This window comes from Apostichopus japonicus, chromosome 22 (assembly GCF_037975245.1).
Source record: "Apostichopus japonicus isolate 1M-3 chromosome 22, ASM3797524v1, whole genome shotgun sequence".
Taxonomy (NCBI): domain Eukaryota; kingdom Metazoa; phylum Echinodermata; class Holothuroidea; order Aspidochirotida; family Stichopodidae; genus Apostichopus; species Apostichopus japonicus.
Window position 1 is genome coordinate 1,050,165 of NC_092582.1, and position 18,443 is coordinate 1,068,607.

An 18,443-nucleotide genomic window follows, 5' to 3' on the forward strand; every position below is an offset into this window, starting at 1 on the left:
CACGCAGCTAAATAAATACATACAGGCTATGAAGCAGTTAGCGACTACGAATGTGGGAGAAGCCCGCAAGAGCTTATGGATTACATCATGTCGGGTGGCTTTATTTTACCTCAAACTTGGAATCTAAAACTAACAATTGAGTAGTATGCATGTGTTACACCGGTGATACCGTCGCTGTTTAGTGCTGCATATTCATGACTAAACTCACACCTAGGCGTGATCTAGCTCTTATAACGAAACCGTTTTGTTTCGTTTTTCAAAATTTTCAGAATTTAACCGTCTTTACACCATATCCATTAGATTTAACAACTGGTGGTACATTGGAACATAGGGGAAATATAACATCAAACATTTTGTTTTGTTTGTTTTCTCTATTCGGTTAACGCGTAATCACGTGATACTCAATAATATATTTATCATAGCGAACAAAGTACATTTGAAGGTCCAAAGTCAACAGCTGTTTTATTCAAGCCAAATCAAAAGGCACATTGACCAAAACAGCGACAATGTGATCCAAATTGAGTTAATCCCTTTTTCTGATTGCACCACCTTCCTTGGCATTAGTATCGGCTGCGATTGACTTTGTAATATCCTCAATGATATGACCTGCAGTAAAGTTTTAAATGGGTCGAGGTAATAAGTCATTTCCTTCCTCTCAAAGTCTTCCTCACTATTTATAATACTCTTGTTCTACATTTTTCTCTCCCATCGTGCTATTGTTTGGAGCTATACAAGCTTCTCACAAAAACAAGATCTCAGCTTTCCAGTGAATCTCCTCGACCTTTCTGTATATCTTTAACCTGTATTTGTTATTCCTTGTATCATTATTAAGGTACAGTGGCGTAGCCAAGGGGGGGGGGGGCGTGGTGGGGGCGACAGCGTGAAAGCGTGTCGCCCCCAAGTCGGACTCCCACTGGGATTTTGGGTGTCGAAAAGAAAATTACATATGTGCGAAAAATATATCATTGGTCTGAATGGTATCGAATCTCAATGATGACCACTCATGAACGACCCTTCGACCGCGGACCGGCAGTAGGCTATAGTTGCTGAAAAACCGGACGTGACATAGCGCATAGGCCGGGTTTTCACTTCTGGGACGTACCCTGATGCGCTTAAAACCGCAACAAAAAAAAATAAAGGAAGGAGACAATCCTATCGCTGAGAATCAGTCTATCATCCTAATAATGTTTCAGACGCAATCTTTGATGTTAGTTTGACATATAGTTCGGTCATTCAGTATGTTACTTGGCTGAAAGCCCAGTCAATCTTTCCTTATTTTCCACCCGCAATTTGAAGATTTGTCGAAAAATGTCAATGCCGGTGTCAAACTCACAAAAGATTTGTCATGATATTTCAAAGTTACTTACCAGACTGTTTTTTTTTTTCTATTTCACTAAACTATTTGATGACCATATAAAGACATGGGATCTCAAAATAAAGGTTGCTGAGAAAACTTTAGAACAGCTTACAAGCATGAGCGTCAAGCCTGGAGGGAGACGGGGAACACGTCCCCCACATTTCGATGGGTGGGGGACACACTATCAAATGCCCCCCACACACACATTTTAGTGTCGCGGCTCTATTTGGATATAGGGCTTACACATCTCAGGATTCATATCATCGAATATTAGAAGTTCAGTTCTATGTAAAGAAACCGAGATTTTCACATCTGTATGACCTGCAACTTTGTCTGTTTGTCACGACGAACGAAACTTGAGTTTGAAACCACAAGCTGTGTGGGGATAACGTTGCGGCCGGAGCCTAAGTACAACTAGTTCAAGAAGTCATGGCACTTCATGGCCTATATCTGAGGCCCTGTGGTCATTCCTTGACCGACTTGGTGCAATATAATGTGCCCATATCGAAGTTAATTTATGCACAGATTGTTAGTTGTCATGGGTTCGAACAAATGAGGGGTATTATATCCTGAAATAAAGGGCAAAATGGGGCTGGGGTTTCCAGTTCGCCGCATCATTTGTCAACTTGCACTGGGTTTTAATGTTCATGTCAATTGGAATCACTAATAACAGAAATAATCCACCAAACATTAAGGCCGCATGAATGAATTTATTGCAGTGACGAATTTGTAATTTTCTCCCGAAATCACGCAACTAGATAGCTGCTACCCAGCCTGGCAAGTGCCATCTCCCACGATCTGGCAGGTATTGAAATCTGAAATTTTCTTGTGACACCGCGCGCCAACTGATGGTGGCGCTCGTTTAGATAGTACTTGCGGCCGGAATACTCGAATCGATTACGTCCCCCCCCCCCCCGCCCCACGTTTCAAATCGGATCACGCCCCTGCTTACAAGGCCTGGGAAGGGTCATTTCCGATGATCTAGGAGGCATTTACTAAAATTTTTGGGTACGCTACGCGCGCCAACTCATGGTGGCGCTCCGCTTAGATACTAACAAGACGCCCTCCCAGGAAATGGTCAAGCCCCTCCAGCGCCCCCCACCCTCACTGAAAAAAATCCTGGCTACGCCATTGTTAAGGTATGTAGCCATGTAATCTTGTTTATACTGTTATATATGTTACAATGGTTGAAATATAGTTGAAGTGAAAATTGAACCTATATATATAAGCACGAGCAAGCAAACAACGTCAACTATCCATATCAGCTCCCTTGAGTGCAGATTACGTCGGTGTTACGTGTAAAATGCACATAAGTGATCCTGGGGTAAGGGTTAGGGTTATGATCAGTGATCCTGGGTGCGAGAGGATAGCGAGATGCGGTAGAACATACACCACATGTGATATTAGCTAAACAATGTAGGGAGACAAGTACCACACTGTGCACCCGTTACCAGTTCGTGAAACTGTTCTATAGGTATTCTGGTCATATGATAGTAAAGCCGCATTATGCGTTCAATCTCGTCGGTCTGTTAAACTTTCAGTTGTATTTTGTAGAAAATAAGCACACAATACCGTTCTATTTTGCCAATATTTTGACCTATTGGAGGAATTTCAGATATCTTGAAATCATTTCAGATATCTCAAATTAAATTACAGATATCTCCAATTTATTTAAGATATCTACAAATAATTGCAGATATCTTAAATTCAATTTCAGATATCTCGAAATACCAGAGATTTTCAGATATCTCGAAATACCAGAGAATTTCAGATATCTGAAATTAAATTCGAGATATCCGAAATTGAATTCGAGATATCCGAAATTAAATTCGAGAAATCTGAAACTGAATCCAAGATATCTGCAATTCTATTTCAGATATCTGAAATAGAATTTCAGATATCTCGAATTCAATTTCAGATATCTGATATAGAATTTCAGATATCTGAAAATTACCGATTTAATGTTAAAATGGCTTTCCATTCGTGCCATTTTAACATTTGATCGGGAAATTCTGCATATGCATTTCAGATATCTGGAATTCAATTGCAGATATCTCGAATTCAATTTCAGATATCTCGAATTAGAATTGCAGATATCTTGAATTCAATTTCAGATATCTCGAATTCAATTACGCATATCTCGAAATCTATTTTAGATATCTCTAATTCAATTTCAGATATCTGAAATGAAATTTCAGATATCTCGAATTAAATTTCACATATCTCGAATTTAATTTCGGATATCTCGAAATCTATTCAAGATATCTCGAATTAAATTTCACATATCTGAAATAGAATTTTAGATATCTAAAATAAGAAACAATTTAAGATATCTAAAATTCCCGATTAAATGTTAAAATGGTTTTCCATACTGACGACTGTATCTCTCTCTCTCTCTACGCTGCAGGAACGTCACAGTGAGAGACACACACGGACATTAGCTAATGGTGCTGGACATCATGATTACGTAAACTACATAGTACAGTTATGAATGGAACGGTGAACACTCTGACCACGCATGCGTAAAATTGTTTTAATTCATCCTAATCAGTAACAAAGACCGGGCATCATGTCATTGGTTTGATTTTCCGTTTCGTTCGATCCCTTCGAATGGTGCAAAGTTTTGTGGGTAAAAGTACAATATCACGATCGGGGGTCGGGGGTTTCACTATAGCAGATGTTTAACCATTCTGAATTGTAGCCAGGCTCATATGATTCCCAGATTTTACTCACCACTAGGTATACACGTCAGTGATCCATCACTCCAGTCACCATTGCCCAAGCAGCTTCGCTGAATTTCTCTTGTTCCATCGATAGGTACGTTGCCGGAAGAACACGAGATCGTTGCAACTGTCCCAAATACTAATGTTGACTGATCTAAGGTGACATCTGCATTATCTACTTGAACTAGGGTTACATCACAGTAGTTCTCTTGTGCTTAATTGTGAAAAGATAATTGAAAACTAAAAGTCAGAGAACTAAGTTGAATCAACTTTCATAAAATACCTTACCACGTTTGATCACTGACCGCTATCCCTATAACGTCATATAGAAACACTACATCATATGCATACACACTCCAGGTTTTAAGTCCATCTGCCTTGCGGTTTATAGGAGTTCGTGAAAGGCGTAGGCTATATAATCGCACACATATAACATGTTACGTTGACCCCAACCCATCACTGGAAAGCCCCCCTACCTCGCATGTCATTTGCTAGTAACACGTAACGCCTTCTAATGCACAATAACACACCAAGTTTCAGTTAGCCTCCACCGCTAGTGTTGTGAGGAGGACATTCAGGGCGCGTTGCCAGGAATTTGCCAAGGGAGGGGCGAAACTGTAGATTCGGCATTGCAAACTATCAGAGCCGTATATAGAGAGAGTTTGGCCAACCATGTAACCGATTTGGATTGGTCGAGAGGGAAAACGCCCACACAGGGTGGTAAAATAGGTCCACTTGAAAACTTTTTAGCAGGCGACACGCATACTCACAGTGTATAGACTATCGTTTGTGTACACGAAAAAGTACGAAATTATGAAAGAAATGGTGCTGGGGATGCTGCAATCGGTCAGAACATGGATATTGTTGTTTGATTTTCCGACTGACCATAAAAGAAGAGGAATTTTTTGGAAGTAGAAAGAACAAGATGGAGATCTAATGAAAAAAAGTCTGTGTAGCCTAGGCCCATACTAGCCATAGGCCCTAGTGTAATACGAGTAATGTACAAGCAATGCGAGAATTTTACGTTCAGACTGGTTTCTGTAATTACATGCATGGCTATTCTCTCTCGTTTTACGATCCACAAATTCGATTTCATTATGCCAGCTCTTCTAATCATAGGCATGTCAGTTTCAGTCGCACATATAGTTATCCTAATTCCTAGTTATTGTATGCCTAGGCTATGCCTAGCCTAAAAAAGTATCACTTTTAGTTTAATGTAAAAGGGTGGGCTAGCCTCTAGGCATCACGTAAAGCCCTAATCCTTAGTTAAGCCCGAAGCATAAGTTAAGCCTGGGCTTAGTTAGACCTGGACCATTCTTGCTATTACTACAACTGTTATAGCACATTACATAATATGGCACAGTATAAGGCCCAATTAAACTAGGTCTATGGAAACAAAGTAGCCTAGGCCTAAACTAGTTAGGCTAGGTCTATACTCATTGGCAACTTGTGGGTTGTGTACACATACAGGCCTAATTATATAGACCCTTTTAGTATGCCATAAACAAGTGCCCAAATGGTTAAATGATCTTGGTTTGTGTTAATTGTCAGCATTGGCCTAGCCTTTTTAGGCTAACATGAATTCAGCCTAATATTTTCTTCTTCAAAAGTATAGCCTAGGCCTTGGTTTAATTTGGATGCAGTCAACTATCATTTATCAAAGTTGCATCAGTACCTCCTTATTCCCTTAATTGACACCCACATTGACGATTGAAGTTAAAAAAAATCTTTTTAAATTATCTTTAGACAGTAAATTTTAACTCCCTGAATTTCAGGACTTTTTTTACAAATCAAAGGTGACATGTGCTCTGAAGAAAAACTCCTAACATAAAAAGCCACAGTTAGCAGACTGTGATAAAGACAACCCTGGTGAGTGACTACTAGACTGAAATCCAGTTCCTGCAACCACAGCAATAAAGTCTTTGTTTTAATCAATGCACTTGTGTGTTTGAAACTTTCAAATGGACACTCAATGGCAGTTGGTTAAGATATAAGGTTTTACCTTCATCATGGAGAGTTGAAGGGAATCTGCCTCATCATCTGAATAATGGACTCAAGGATAGCAACAAATCATGATTGGATAATGATTTTGAGCAAGTAAATATCTGGCAATTTGAAAGTTTGTATTATTTTTTTACATATTATTTAAGCTGTTTAGCTCACACACAAGCAAATGATCAAGTGACAACAACCGATGCAGTATATTTAAAGGTATTGAAGACTTGCCCTAAACCGCATGCCGCGCTCTGAAAAAGTTTACTTTCCGTTGCTTGCAAGTGAAGTTTTTTTTTGTCGCTACAAAATGCAGACAGTAATGAAACCTGATACCTTGTTATCTTTTATCTAGACCTGAGATGTCCACGCTGCTATGTGCACTGTGTTGTGGGTATTGACTGTGATGTTTGTATTGACTGTGTGTGTATTTTCTGGGATCAATGGTGGTGTCTAACACTTCTGTTACACCTCATTCGAAACTAGGTCCGATAACCGGCATGAGACGTTTCTTTGTGCGGGAGTCTCCACACCCTTAAAGGAGAAGTATTTATATCCCATTAATAGAGAAAGAATTATGTTTCAATTGGTAGCATGCAACTTAAAATTTTGCAAACATTAGATACAATCAAACAATAACAAGGTTCATTTACAAGGTAATCTGCTGCCCTTTATTTCACATTAGTCTGTCACATCAGAAGGTCACAGCTTTCAATAATTATACAAACAAATTCTCTTGATGGGTGCTTCGTTAGATTCCTGCAATTTTCAAGTTTATCAATGTAATAAGTTCTGAATGTGGCAATGTGGAGAAGCTTTGGGATAATCTGTGGATAAGACTGCCAGACTATCAACAAGATTCCACATCCATGCAACTCCAACTGCTTCCTTCACCTCCTTGCAGATGTACCACATGTCCAAAAAAAAGTCAGCATTGGTTAATGTAATTAAAATCTGGCTTCCTCCTGAGCTGGCAAATACACATGAATTGTCAAGTACAGAGGTCAGTGTGAAACCACTGAAAGATCTCAGCTTTCAAGAAAACAAAGACTTGAAGCCAAATTGACAGAGGCCACACTGATACCATTCCACTCTCATAAGATGAAGGTATCACACACACTTCATTTTGCTTCTGCGATGCAGTGCCTGGTAGACTGTGAGGGTCACCCAATGGATGTTTTAACAACTGCCTGGTTTATAGAGCTCTGCAACAGATAATTCATCCTAATGTCTAGTCGTCATCCTGTCATGGCCTTGAGCAAGTTGAACCCACTTCAACACAAAGCAGCTATTGAATTCTTGTCTAGGTACTGTCAAATCCACATCACCATCATTGCTGGTTCCAGCTACGCTGACCATGATAAAAGAGTACAATGAGGGTTTTTTAATTCACCCAACAGAGCTTGCATTCCAGCACCTTTGGGCAGCTGAAAAGATATTCAGAAATTGTTATATATGAGTGTGTTTGTATGCATGCATATGTGTGATTTTCTTCCTTTACAGAACAGCTCCATTTTGATAAGCTATGTAACGTGGAAACCTGCCAATCATATGTTTGAAATAGGACAGGCTGAAACGATTCTTAAATGGAAAGCTTAACGACTTCTTGCATTTTTATACATCACTGTTCAGGTAAGGCCAGTAAGGGCAGTATGAAGAATAAGTAACAATTAATAATTATCATTATGGCCATTTGCTGTCTGCATAATAACAAACTGAATGATGTCATCAGCCCTGTGCTCAGTTGACAACACTGACAAGTAGGCACACTATGTCAGTGTGATCCATGAAACCTTATTAAGGACATGACCTTATAGTATATATGTTAATGGAAAATACATAAGCTACAACATACACCAGTCTTCAGTTGTTGCAGGTTTTTTTTTTCTCGACAGACCCATTCAATCTGTTGCACCTACTATAGCCTAGTACTACATTCCTGAGAAATTAACACCACAATATCAGTCTTAGGTTTGCCCACAGACTCCCAACTATTGCTAACTCCTACACTCAAGTATATAGTTTAGTTTAGTAGAAAAAAAGACCAGGAGAGACATTCAAGTCCCCATTAAGGACCCTAAGGCTATATGAGAGGAATAAAACCGAGGCCATCAAATGTCATACCCAATTACAATGCTTAATGTACTCATCCAAAGTATTCTTGAACCCATTCACACTACTTGCAATTCAACCTTCTCAGGCAAACCATTCCATCCATTCACAACCCTTGTATAAGTTGTATTAGACTTTAGAGAAAAAGTTATGCCGAATATTATTCCTACTATGTAACTTCTGGAGTTTAATACAATGACCTCTGGTACAACTACTTTTTGGCAAACCTGAAAAGATCAGTGAAGCATAAATTGTCATTTTATGTGTAGGCCTACTTAATTTAATTGAAGGATCTATTAAAGTAGGCCTGATGCTATAGTTGTGCGTCTGTAATCTAGCCTAGCCAGGACTGTGATGTGTGCTTTTCGTTTGTATGACTAAAGTAGGACTAGTACTAGTATGAGGCGTAAAATAAAACAAGTGTAATGACAGGTTTTCAGCTAGTTTTCTATGCATTTCAGGTGTGAAGATAAACGTAAATGTCATTAACTAACGCATACTCTAATTCATTACCTGATATCCATTTTGTTCCTCGTATGCCTGTCAAAATCTGACATTCTGAGTCGCTTCGTTTGTTCGTTTGTGTGCAAAGCTGCTATATATTGTGTGTGGTGTTTTTCGTGTTTCGCGCAACTGGTAACGACAACTGGACCTATCTTGATGCCCATGGTTTGCGTGTGACGTCACAAATCGCCAGTTGGCCAAACTCTCTCTATATACGGCTCTGCAAACTATCTAAGCGTAGCGCCACCATAATTGGCGCGAAGCGTTCAAGAAAATTTTGGTTGAAAATGCCTCCCAGATCGCTGGATTTGGCACTTCCCAGGCCGTGTAAGTTGCATCTTAGCAGTTTCTCTATGAAAATACTAGCGATATCATAAAAACATTAAAAACAAAATATAAAAAATATGTTCAAGGGGGGTGCGGCTGCCCCCTTCGCCCCCCCCCCATGGCTACGCGCCTGAGGACATTAAGGTTTTACAAAATATGTAACTAGTAAGTGCTATATCCCGCCTCCAGTACATTTATAGGCAGAGATCAGATAAAAACAACTACAGACTGCTTGAAACCGTAAGGTCAATCCTGGTGCATTATTTATAATAGCGTATAGGTTGATGTAGTTGTGTGAGAAAAGGTTAAGGCAGGATTTTTTTACTTTTATCCACCACGAGCATACCAAACCCGTCTTTTCCATGTTGGATAAGATGAACGATACCTATCATAGCGGCAGCGGTCAAACTCATATCAATGATTCAGATGGGTTGTCCATTTCCATGCCGTTGCCTACTGATTACTTTTGAACACAATTTGACAACAGTACCAAGTTTAAGGATCTAAACAACTTAAAGAATAACACAGAAACACTTCGGACTCATTGATGTGATTTTTAAAATTGCTTAATTCTTTTCATGCAGGGCGCATATAAAATGAGATGTATTTTTTGCTGGTTTTGTGTAGCTATATAAAGCTGATCATCATCATCATTTTTACACGTATAGGCTATTGGTAATGATGGAGTTTGTGCATCTCGACTTATGCAAAAATGTGTTGTTGCTACTGATAATATTTATGACTAGACTTACCTGTCGGAATACATGACAATCCACAGACGCCATCGCACAGACAGGGTCTGCCGCGTAAACAGTCGGCATCGGTTACACATGTCTTCCTACATGTTCGACGGAGTGCCGTAACCTGTGCTGCGTCTCTATTGCATTCTGTAACTAAAATATTCATTATCGTTAGAATCGACTGAGAGTTATTGAATAGCTTTAGATGTAAACTAAGAGTTACAAATTTGAAAGATGTGAAAACCTTCCATTGGTGCTGTAAGCAACAGCCTGGGGATTGGGGAGAAAAACGCGAAATCAATACGTTCGACCTATACCCACGCCCAAGAGAAGGATTCATAAAGTGTGGGGAATATGAGATTTATTACACGGCGATCTGCACACCTTTGTACGATACTTACTACTACTATGCAGAACTGAAATCAATATGTCGACACACTAGCTATAATCTCAGGAATCGTGCATTGACACCAAAATATAGAGTGCAAGTTTTCAGAAACTCGTTTGTATACAGAGCATCTATTTTTATTCAACATGACACTTTAAATGACTTGATTTGATGTAATTTGTATAGTTTCCACAATTTTTATTCCCTAATTGGGTTACTGTTTTCCTAACTTTTATACATTTTATGAATGCATATAACAATTTCATTTATTTTATTTATGATACTCACCATTTTCCTATTTATGAACTGTATTTTATGCAATTTATACTGGTAAACGTAACGAAACGAAAATTACCTAAGGAAATTACTCTGAGTTATGTTGTGACTTTGAGTCACTTCGATCATGACCAGAAATATCCATACATTTTTTCTTTCGTCTAAGGTCTAAAAAAGTAACCAAATTTGTTTCAGGTATAGTGGCTTGCGCAAAGTGGTAAGGGGTTCATGTGTCTCCCCCACCCACCCCCACCTCGATCGTCAGTCGGAATGTTAACTTTCAGTCTGAGAAATAGGCTTGCCACTACAATGGATATAAAACCCCTTTACAGACTCACACATAGATCAAGTGAATTATTAGCACAACTTTGAGAATCGCCTTCACCGACCCCCAGAAAGCACCCCTTGTCTATAAAATGCTTGATTAGCACCTGGCCCTGTCAACAAAGTCGATGCCCTTACCACAAGAAACATCATTGGTCGCGTTCCACACTTTGGTTTCCAGACACTCCAGATGGGCGTTACCACTGAGTACGTATCCAGAAGAGCAAGAGAAAGTCGCAGTTGAGCCAACTGTTCTGTTTACAGGGTCGTAGATAACATTACCATTCTCCGGGGCTTCGAAAAATTCACAACCTACACAGAGAAAGTTTTCGGTTAGGCATGGAAGGCAGTTCAGAGGTTTTAAATTACAGTAAATACTTAACCGTTCATAGAAAACGATCATTACATGTTTTTCTTTAAAGTTACGTCCATTCCTATGTAACGTTATTTGATTAAACTATGAAACAGCATATAGGACGCAGAGAACATGTCACGTTAAATGGAAAGTTTTATTTTGCACCTATACGTAGGTCACTGACTGGCTAGTGCATACATGTCTGGGACACGAGTGGACTAAATCGTAAGCCTGTGATTTACTAAGGCAGCAAAATGTTTTCAGTTCATAGAAGATAACTACCTCAAATCACCAAGTATATGGTACAAATAGAGATATAACCTCCATGGAACACGAAGATGACATCTCCGGGACGTTTCGGGGTTGCTGTGATTGCGAGGTTGGCGGGGGGGGGGGGGGGGGGGTGGAGAGTAGAATATCAATATTCCAACTAGAATCATAATTTTGAACTGGGTGGATTCGTAAGGAGGGGTGCCGTACCGCAAGTTCGAAATTTTCAGCAGTATAACACGAATGGGTTGTCAATTCTTTGTACCTTAAATAAGGTTAACCGGCTACTTTTTTATATATATTAATATGATGAGGTGCTTAATCGAACGCCAATTGCCATATTAAGACAATTGTAAACTGCTCGTAGTATTTTCAACTTTACTATGGGTTGTGCTAGCAGTTATATAAACAAGATTTGGGTTAATTGTAAGATCGAATTTCGTCAAATATTGTAATCATGCCAACCTAACATTAGAAATATTAGAAATCGCCTAATATTATAGACTCAGAAATCAGAATTATTCTGTCAAGAGTGCTATCATGTTAAATTACTTGAAAAGATGTTGCATAGATAAAATTAAAAACTATCACGTTTCTGAACATCTATTTTCCAACTTTATTTAAAGATTTAAGCCAATTATTGGGTGAGAAAGCCTCCCCTTCCCCGTAGCTGTACGTCCTTGTTTCATCTGAACTAAGAAAGTCCCGGCAACTCGTATCTCTAGCCACACCTGCCTGCTTCATTATCCACCTCTCTCCACCCACCTCTCTCTCCGCCTCTCTCCACCTCTCTCTCTCCACCTCCCGTCCATCGATACAAACAGAAGTTCATATTGTCAGGCTGTGTTTATGAAAACTTAAGTGTGGTGAATGCTTTGCTGTTATAAGTAAGGTGCGGGCCGCACGGCTCGACAGAAACGACATTGAAAAAAGTCAATCTTACCTATCCTCACACAGGACCAGCCACAATTGTCGACGCACTGACAAGTTCTACCGACTTTTCTACATGTCCGTGTATCTGCACAGCTTTTGTCGGTACAGGTTGCAGTTACATTTCGAGTAGGACATGATTCTTGCGCTGTAAATAAGTTTGTACATGCCTATTAAATATTATAACCTCATCAGCAGGACTGTAAACAAACAGTATTTGATAATATCTAAAACTATTGTGTAAAAGTAAGTAGGCTCGAGGTTTCGATCCTAGCAGGATCCTGTTCAGAGGCTTCAGCCTCTGAAGAACTGAATAAGATCCTGCCAGGGTCGAAACGTCAAGCTCACTTATACTTTTACGCATTCTATTACACAGTCTCTTTAGTAGATTAGCAGTTATCTAACAGTTTTGGTTCATTTAAATATCTAAATAAGACTAAATCTATAATGTTCCTCTAACTGATACATTGCTAAATTGCACATTGTGTTCGTAGTTTAGAGGCTTCATCTGAAGGTTATAATTGTAATCAATTATTTTATCATTCTAATACTCCACCATTTTATATAATATTTTATATCAACAGCATACGTAACAACCTTCTATGACAGTCATCACCACATGAAGTCCATGCCTTGACAAACATTAAAACATTTTATTTGAGGCCATAAATGTCATGAAAAATGACTACGATATAATTGTTTGTGTGCTACACTGAGTCCAGCCACCTAAATTGATGTGCCTCGGAAGTTTTAAAGGTTATCAAAAGTACCGTTCCAAACGATGTTGCCCCAAAACCATGTAGGATGGTAAAGATGCAGCTGTATGTTACCGCGTACATCGGAATGCAATGTAGATTTAATAGTATAGTCGTTACTTCACCTTTAAACTCAACAGGAAATCGAGGCAAGCATGAATGTCGTCTGTTGTTTATCTTTGCAACTGAGTGTGGAGACTTTGCCATAAAGACAGTCCTGGGGTTTACCTAGGCCTTTCCATAAAACTACTCGGTTTTAGTAATAAACAACTCCGCGGTTTTGGCTTCCTGAAATAGGACACTGTTTTTCGACGGTTGAAACAAATGCTACCATATCGTATCATTGTCATGTTCACATGTATGATAAAAAAATGCACCGCTTCGACCAATGGCCAAGATGAGCTTCTGTTCTGAGGAGATTTTGTACATGGGAGGAGGGGGGGTGTGGGGGCGATGGGCGATGTTAGAGAGTTGGCACATACCATCCTATGTCATATAAATTCATCAAATTATTAGCATAACTCCCCAGGGTACTTCCTCGACACTTCAAAGTTTACTCAAAATTCAATCTAAATTCATAGTATAATAGTTTCGCCTCTCGTTGGTTAGTTTGATCTGTTAGTTTACTGGAGCTATACGCAGGGATTGCTGTCCAATTAGTAGCCTTTTACTTTAAGAGAGCCTTTAATTTTAGTTGGATTAAGGTAAAATCACAATAACGACAGAGTTATACCAGAGAGGTAACACCTGCCTGGTGGGTGGTACAAAAGTATGAATTTGATATCGCTACAAAAGCAGGTCCTCCGTTAGGATTTGTTCTAAATATACACCTTAGGACTTCAGATGGTGCTACGCCAACATGTTTTCTTCAGGGGAAGGGAGGGGGAATAAATGTTTTGAAATCCTTGAGGTATATTTTTAGGAAAACTCGAACAATTTATTTAAAATCGGAAGAACGACTAACGAAAGGTTAATACTTACAAGCAATTCCAACGACTTATCTGTGGGCGCAGAGTTTCTGGTTGCAACTGACACTGATGGATTTGGTATGATATAGCAAACCAAGTATGACTTGACTTTCGATAGTGTATGTGTATTAAGCATTCCTTACCCATACTGCTTTAATCTAAAGCGAATCGAAACTACATGAGTTCCGCATGATGCTCTTCATTAGTATACGTATAGGCTACAGGCTGACACGTGCTGTGACGAAGTATTAAGGAGTAATCAACCATCTTAAATTATTCATAGAAACAAAGTAACCATCAAAGACTGAATTCGAATTCAACAGGGCTGAAATCGAAGACTGAATTAAGCGGCATACTGACCCTTGATATGCTGATATGAAAATATACTGAATTAAAAATATTTACCGTTGACAATTCATAATCATTGACGTTAAATATGAATCTAAGAGACTGACTTCGGATAGCTTGCGGCTTTGATAAGCCAATGAGGCTTCTTCACTAGTTCCTGCTTGCAGGAGGGTCAAAAATACATTCATAAATTTATGCTAAACTGCCTAGCGAAAGCAGACCGTTGACGTAGTATATATCTTAGACTGTCCCGCAAAGGCAGACCGTTGACTTATTATATATGCTAGACTGCCCTTTGAAGACAGACCGTTGACGTAGTGTATATGCTAGACTACGAAGGCAGACTGTTGACTTGACATATATATATCCTAGACTGTCCTGCAAAGGCAGACCGTGTACGTCATATGTTAGCCTGTTACTACAATAACTTACCAACTGAACCAGTGAAAAGCACAATAAAGAAGAAGCACCCTTTTGATAAATTCATTTTGAACACAGCAAGATGATTTGCGGCCAACAGCTATAGAGCCTAACACGTGCTTGTGTACTGGGAACTTGAATTGGGTGAATAACTTAAATGGAAGCAGCACACCAGGTTATAGTCTGTGGTAGAAATGAATGCTATTAAACAAGCAGAACAATTAGATCTCTGAAAACAGGATGGACAAACTTGCCAAGAAACAGGAAGCAAAACGTTACTGTACGTTCTTGTATACGTTGCAATTGAATTCCATGATAACGGTAGGACAGTGTCTTCCGTGATATACATATCAACACGTAATTCCTTCCTGGGGTTAGGATCCATAGATAATCCGCAGTTACAAGGAGCCATCCCTTCTCCTCCCCCCCCCCCCACAACCCCACCCCCCCCCCCATCGTTTCTTCGATGTTCCTGTCCCATCCCAGTGTGAGAGTGTCTCACAGTACGGTAATACTGTACCGTCGAAAAGGGGAACATGGACATTCTTTTTACTGCACATGTCTCCGCTTCGACATAGCACACGTTTAACCAATCAATTTATACGCCACTTAAATTGTGTATCATATATGGCGTGTAACTAACTAACCGATCCCTCAACCTTACCTCTCCTTCCTTCTCAAATCCCCTTCCCCTTGGCTATCCTCTGGTATGAACGACAAGACATTATACGTTTGTTTTTTGTCTAAAATGTCATAAATTGTCTTTATACTTTGGGATTAAAAATACAAGAAGTTATAGACAAAGGGGATGTCCCACAAGATCACCCTTTGTGTAACTCTTTGTGTATAAAGGTAGGTATTATAGCCTAGTCTTGAACAATAAAGTGTAATCGTGTGTTTTAACTTTCTGAGTTTCCGTTAGTAGTGCGCGTTTATCGTTTTTAGAAGTTAAAAGGTTACACATCAGGAAATATTACAAAGATATTAAAGGGCTTCGCTGATCTCCCCCCCCCCCCTTTGTTGTTCTTTTAGTAAGCATTGTTTGCCTATGTTAAGTGCTGACGTTATGTTTTCCTCAGGTTTTCTATGGTGAAGTAATAATAATGATGAAAAGATGAGTGAGGATACTCGTGAAAATATTTAGAAAAATAAGTTTAAAAGCCGGCCTTCTCTCTCACTTTTTTTCTGTACAATTCCAGAGGTAGCACGTGGTAAATAGTAATGTTCAGGGGAGGCACGGCTCATTACTAAGGTACAGTGGCGTAGCCAAGGGGGTGGGGGCGTGGGGCGACAGACCACCATGAAAGCTTGTCGCACCCTCCCCCAGTCGCCCTCCCATTGGGATTCAGGGTGTCAAAAAAAAAATACATGTGCGAAAAATATATCATTGGTCTGAATAGTCTCGAATCTCCATGATGACCACTCATGAACGACCCATCGACCGCGGACCGGCAGTAGGTTATAGTTGCTAAAAAACCGGACGTGACATAGCGCATAGGCCGGGTTTTCACTTCTGGGACGTACCCTGATGCTCCTAAAACCGCTAAAATAAAACAAATTTTCAAGGAAGGAAACAATACTATCGCTGAGAATCAGTCTATCATCCTAATAATGTTTCAGATGCAATCTTTGATGTCAGTTTGAAATACAGTTTGGTCATTCAGTATGTTACTTGGCTAAAAGCCCAGTCAATCTTACCTTATTTTCCACGCGCAATTTGCAGATTTGTCGAAAAATGTCAATGCTGGTGTCAAACTCACAAAATATATGTCATGATATTTCAAAGTAACTTACCAGACTGTTTTTTTTTTCTATTTCACTAAACTATTTGATGACCATATAAAGACATGGGATCTCAAAATAAAGGTTGTTGAGAAAACTTTAGAACAGCTTACCAGCAAGGGCGTCAATCCTGTGGGACGGGGCACGTCCCCCCATATTTGGATGGGTGGGGGACAATTTGCAGAAAATTGATGCAATGACGAAATCCGTTATCTCGTCAAACCGTCAATTTTCTGAATTTTGTCACGTTACCATCGTCAATTTGCAGATAATTGTCGTTTTGTCAAGTTGGTAACTCTTCAATGCAATGTCCCTTCTACGCTTCCGTACAATACCGTTCTATTTTGCCAATATTTTGACCTATTGAAGAGATCAAGTGTACACAAATTTAAAGAAAACACGGTGGCCATTTCGTTACAAATACAACGACCAGAGTAAACTATTGATTGGATGCATAGGCAACTGTCCTGATATTACTGAAGACCAAGGTAGACTACACATTGGACAATTTTCGCGAGACCCAGTGCAGGTGAATCCACTAAAGACTGGAGGATAGTTGTGAAATGTGTCCTTCGGACGACTGTCTCTCTCTACGCTGCAGGAACGTCACAGTGAGAGACACACATGGACATAAGCTAATGGTGCTAGACATCATGATTACGTAAACTACATAGTACAGTCATGAATGGAACGGTGAACACTCTGACCACGCATTGTTTTAATTCAACCTAATCAGGAAAAAAGACCATGTCATTGGCTTGATTTTCCGTTTCGTTTGATCCCTTCGAATGGTGCAAAGTTTTGTGGGTAAAAGAACAATGTCACGATCGGGGGTCGGGGTCGGGGTTTAACTATAGCAGGTGTTTAACCATTCTGAAATGTAGCCGGGCTCAAGAAATGAAATCCAGATTGTACTTACCACCAGGTATACACGTCAGCGATCCATCACTCCAGTCACCATTGCCCAAGCAGCTTCGCTGAATTTCTCTTGTTCCATCGATAGGTAGGTTGCAGGGCGAACACGAAATCGTTGCAACTGTCCCAAATACTAATGTTGACAGATCTAAGGTGACATTTGTATGATCTATTTGAACTAGGGTTAAGTCACAGTAGTTCTCTCCTGCTTAATTGTGAAAAGAGAATTGAAAACTAAAAGTCAGAGAACTAAGTTGAATCAACTTTCATATAAACCTTACCACGATTGATCACTAACCGCTATCCCTATAACGTCATATAGAAACACTACATCGTATGCATACACACTCCTGGTTTTTAGTCCATCTGCCTTGCGGTTTATAGGATTCGTGAAAGGCGTAGGCTTTTTATCGCACACATATAACATGTTACGTTGACCCCCAATCCATCGCTGGAAAGCCCCCCTACCTCTCATGTGATTTGCTAGTAACAGGTACCGCCTTCTAATGCACAATAACGCACCAAGTTTCAGTTAGCCTCCACCACTAGTGTTGTGAGGAGGACATGAAATATGTAACTAGGAAGTGCAATATCCTGCCTCCAGTATATTTATTAGCAGGGATCAAGTAAAAACAACTACAGACTGCTTGAAACCGTAAGGACGATGGACTTCAATCCTGGTGCAGTATTTATAATAGCATATAGGTTGATGTAGTTGTGTGAGAAAAGGTTAAGGCAGGAAGTTGTTCTTTTATCCACTACGAGCATACCAAACCCGTCTTTTCCATGTTGATTAAGATGTACGATACCTATCATAGCGGCAGCGGTCAAACTCATATCAATGATTCAGATGGGGTGTCCAATTCCATGCCGTTGTCTACTGATTACTTTTGAACACAATTTGACAACAGTACCAAGTTTAAGGATCTAAACAACTTAAAGAATAACACAGAAACA

General features: G+C 39.6%; 1 protein-coding gene across 4 annotated transcripts in view; it reads right to left on the reverse strand.

The window, feature by feature from the left end:
• The window catches only part of LOC139964066 (protein lev-9-like), a 31,404-nt gene extending 16,365 nt beyond the window's left edge, over positions 1-15,039 (reverse strand). The window contains exons 1-5 of one of the 4 annotated variants that reach the window (XM_071965422.1): positions 14,802-15,039; positions 12,312-12,446; positions 10,882-11,055; positions 9,768-9,902; positions 4,091-4,294 (exon numbers count right to left, since the gene is read on the reverse strand). In XM_071965422.1, coding sequence (XP_071821523.1) covers positions 4,091-4,294; positions 9,768-9,902; positions 10,882-11,055; positions 12,312-12,446; positions 14,802-14,856 — 703 coding nt within the window. In that variant the 5' untranslated portion in view covers positions 14,857-15,039. Of the gene's footprint in view, positions 1-4,090; positions 4,295-9,767; positions 9,909-10,881; positions 11,056-12,311; positions 12,447-14,801 lie in introns of all 4 variants that reach the window. The other 3 variants (XM_071965421.1, XM_071965423.1, XM_071965424.1) reach the window with 3 other exon arrangements.
• Between the last annotated feature and the right edge of the window lie 3,404 nt (positions 15,040-18,443).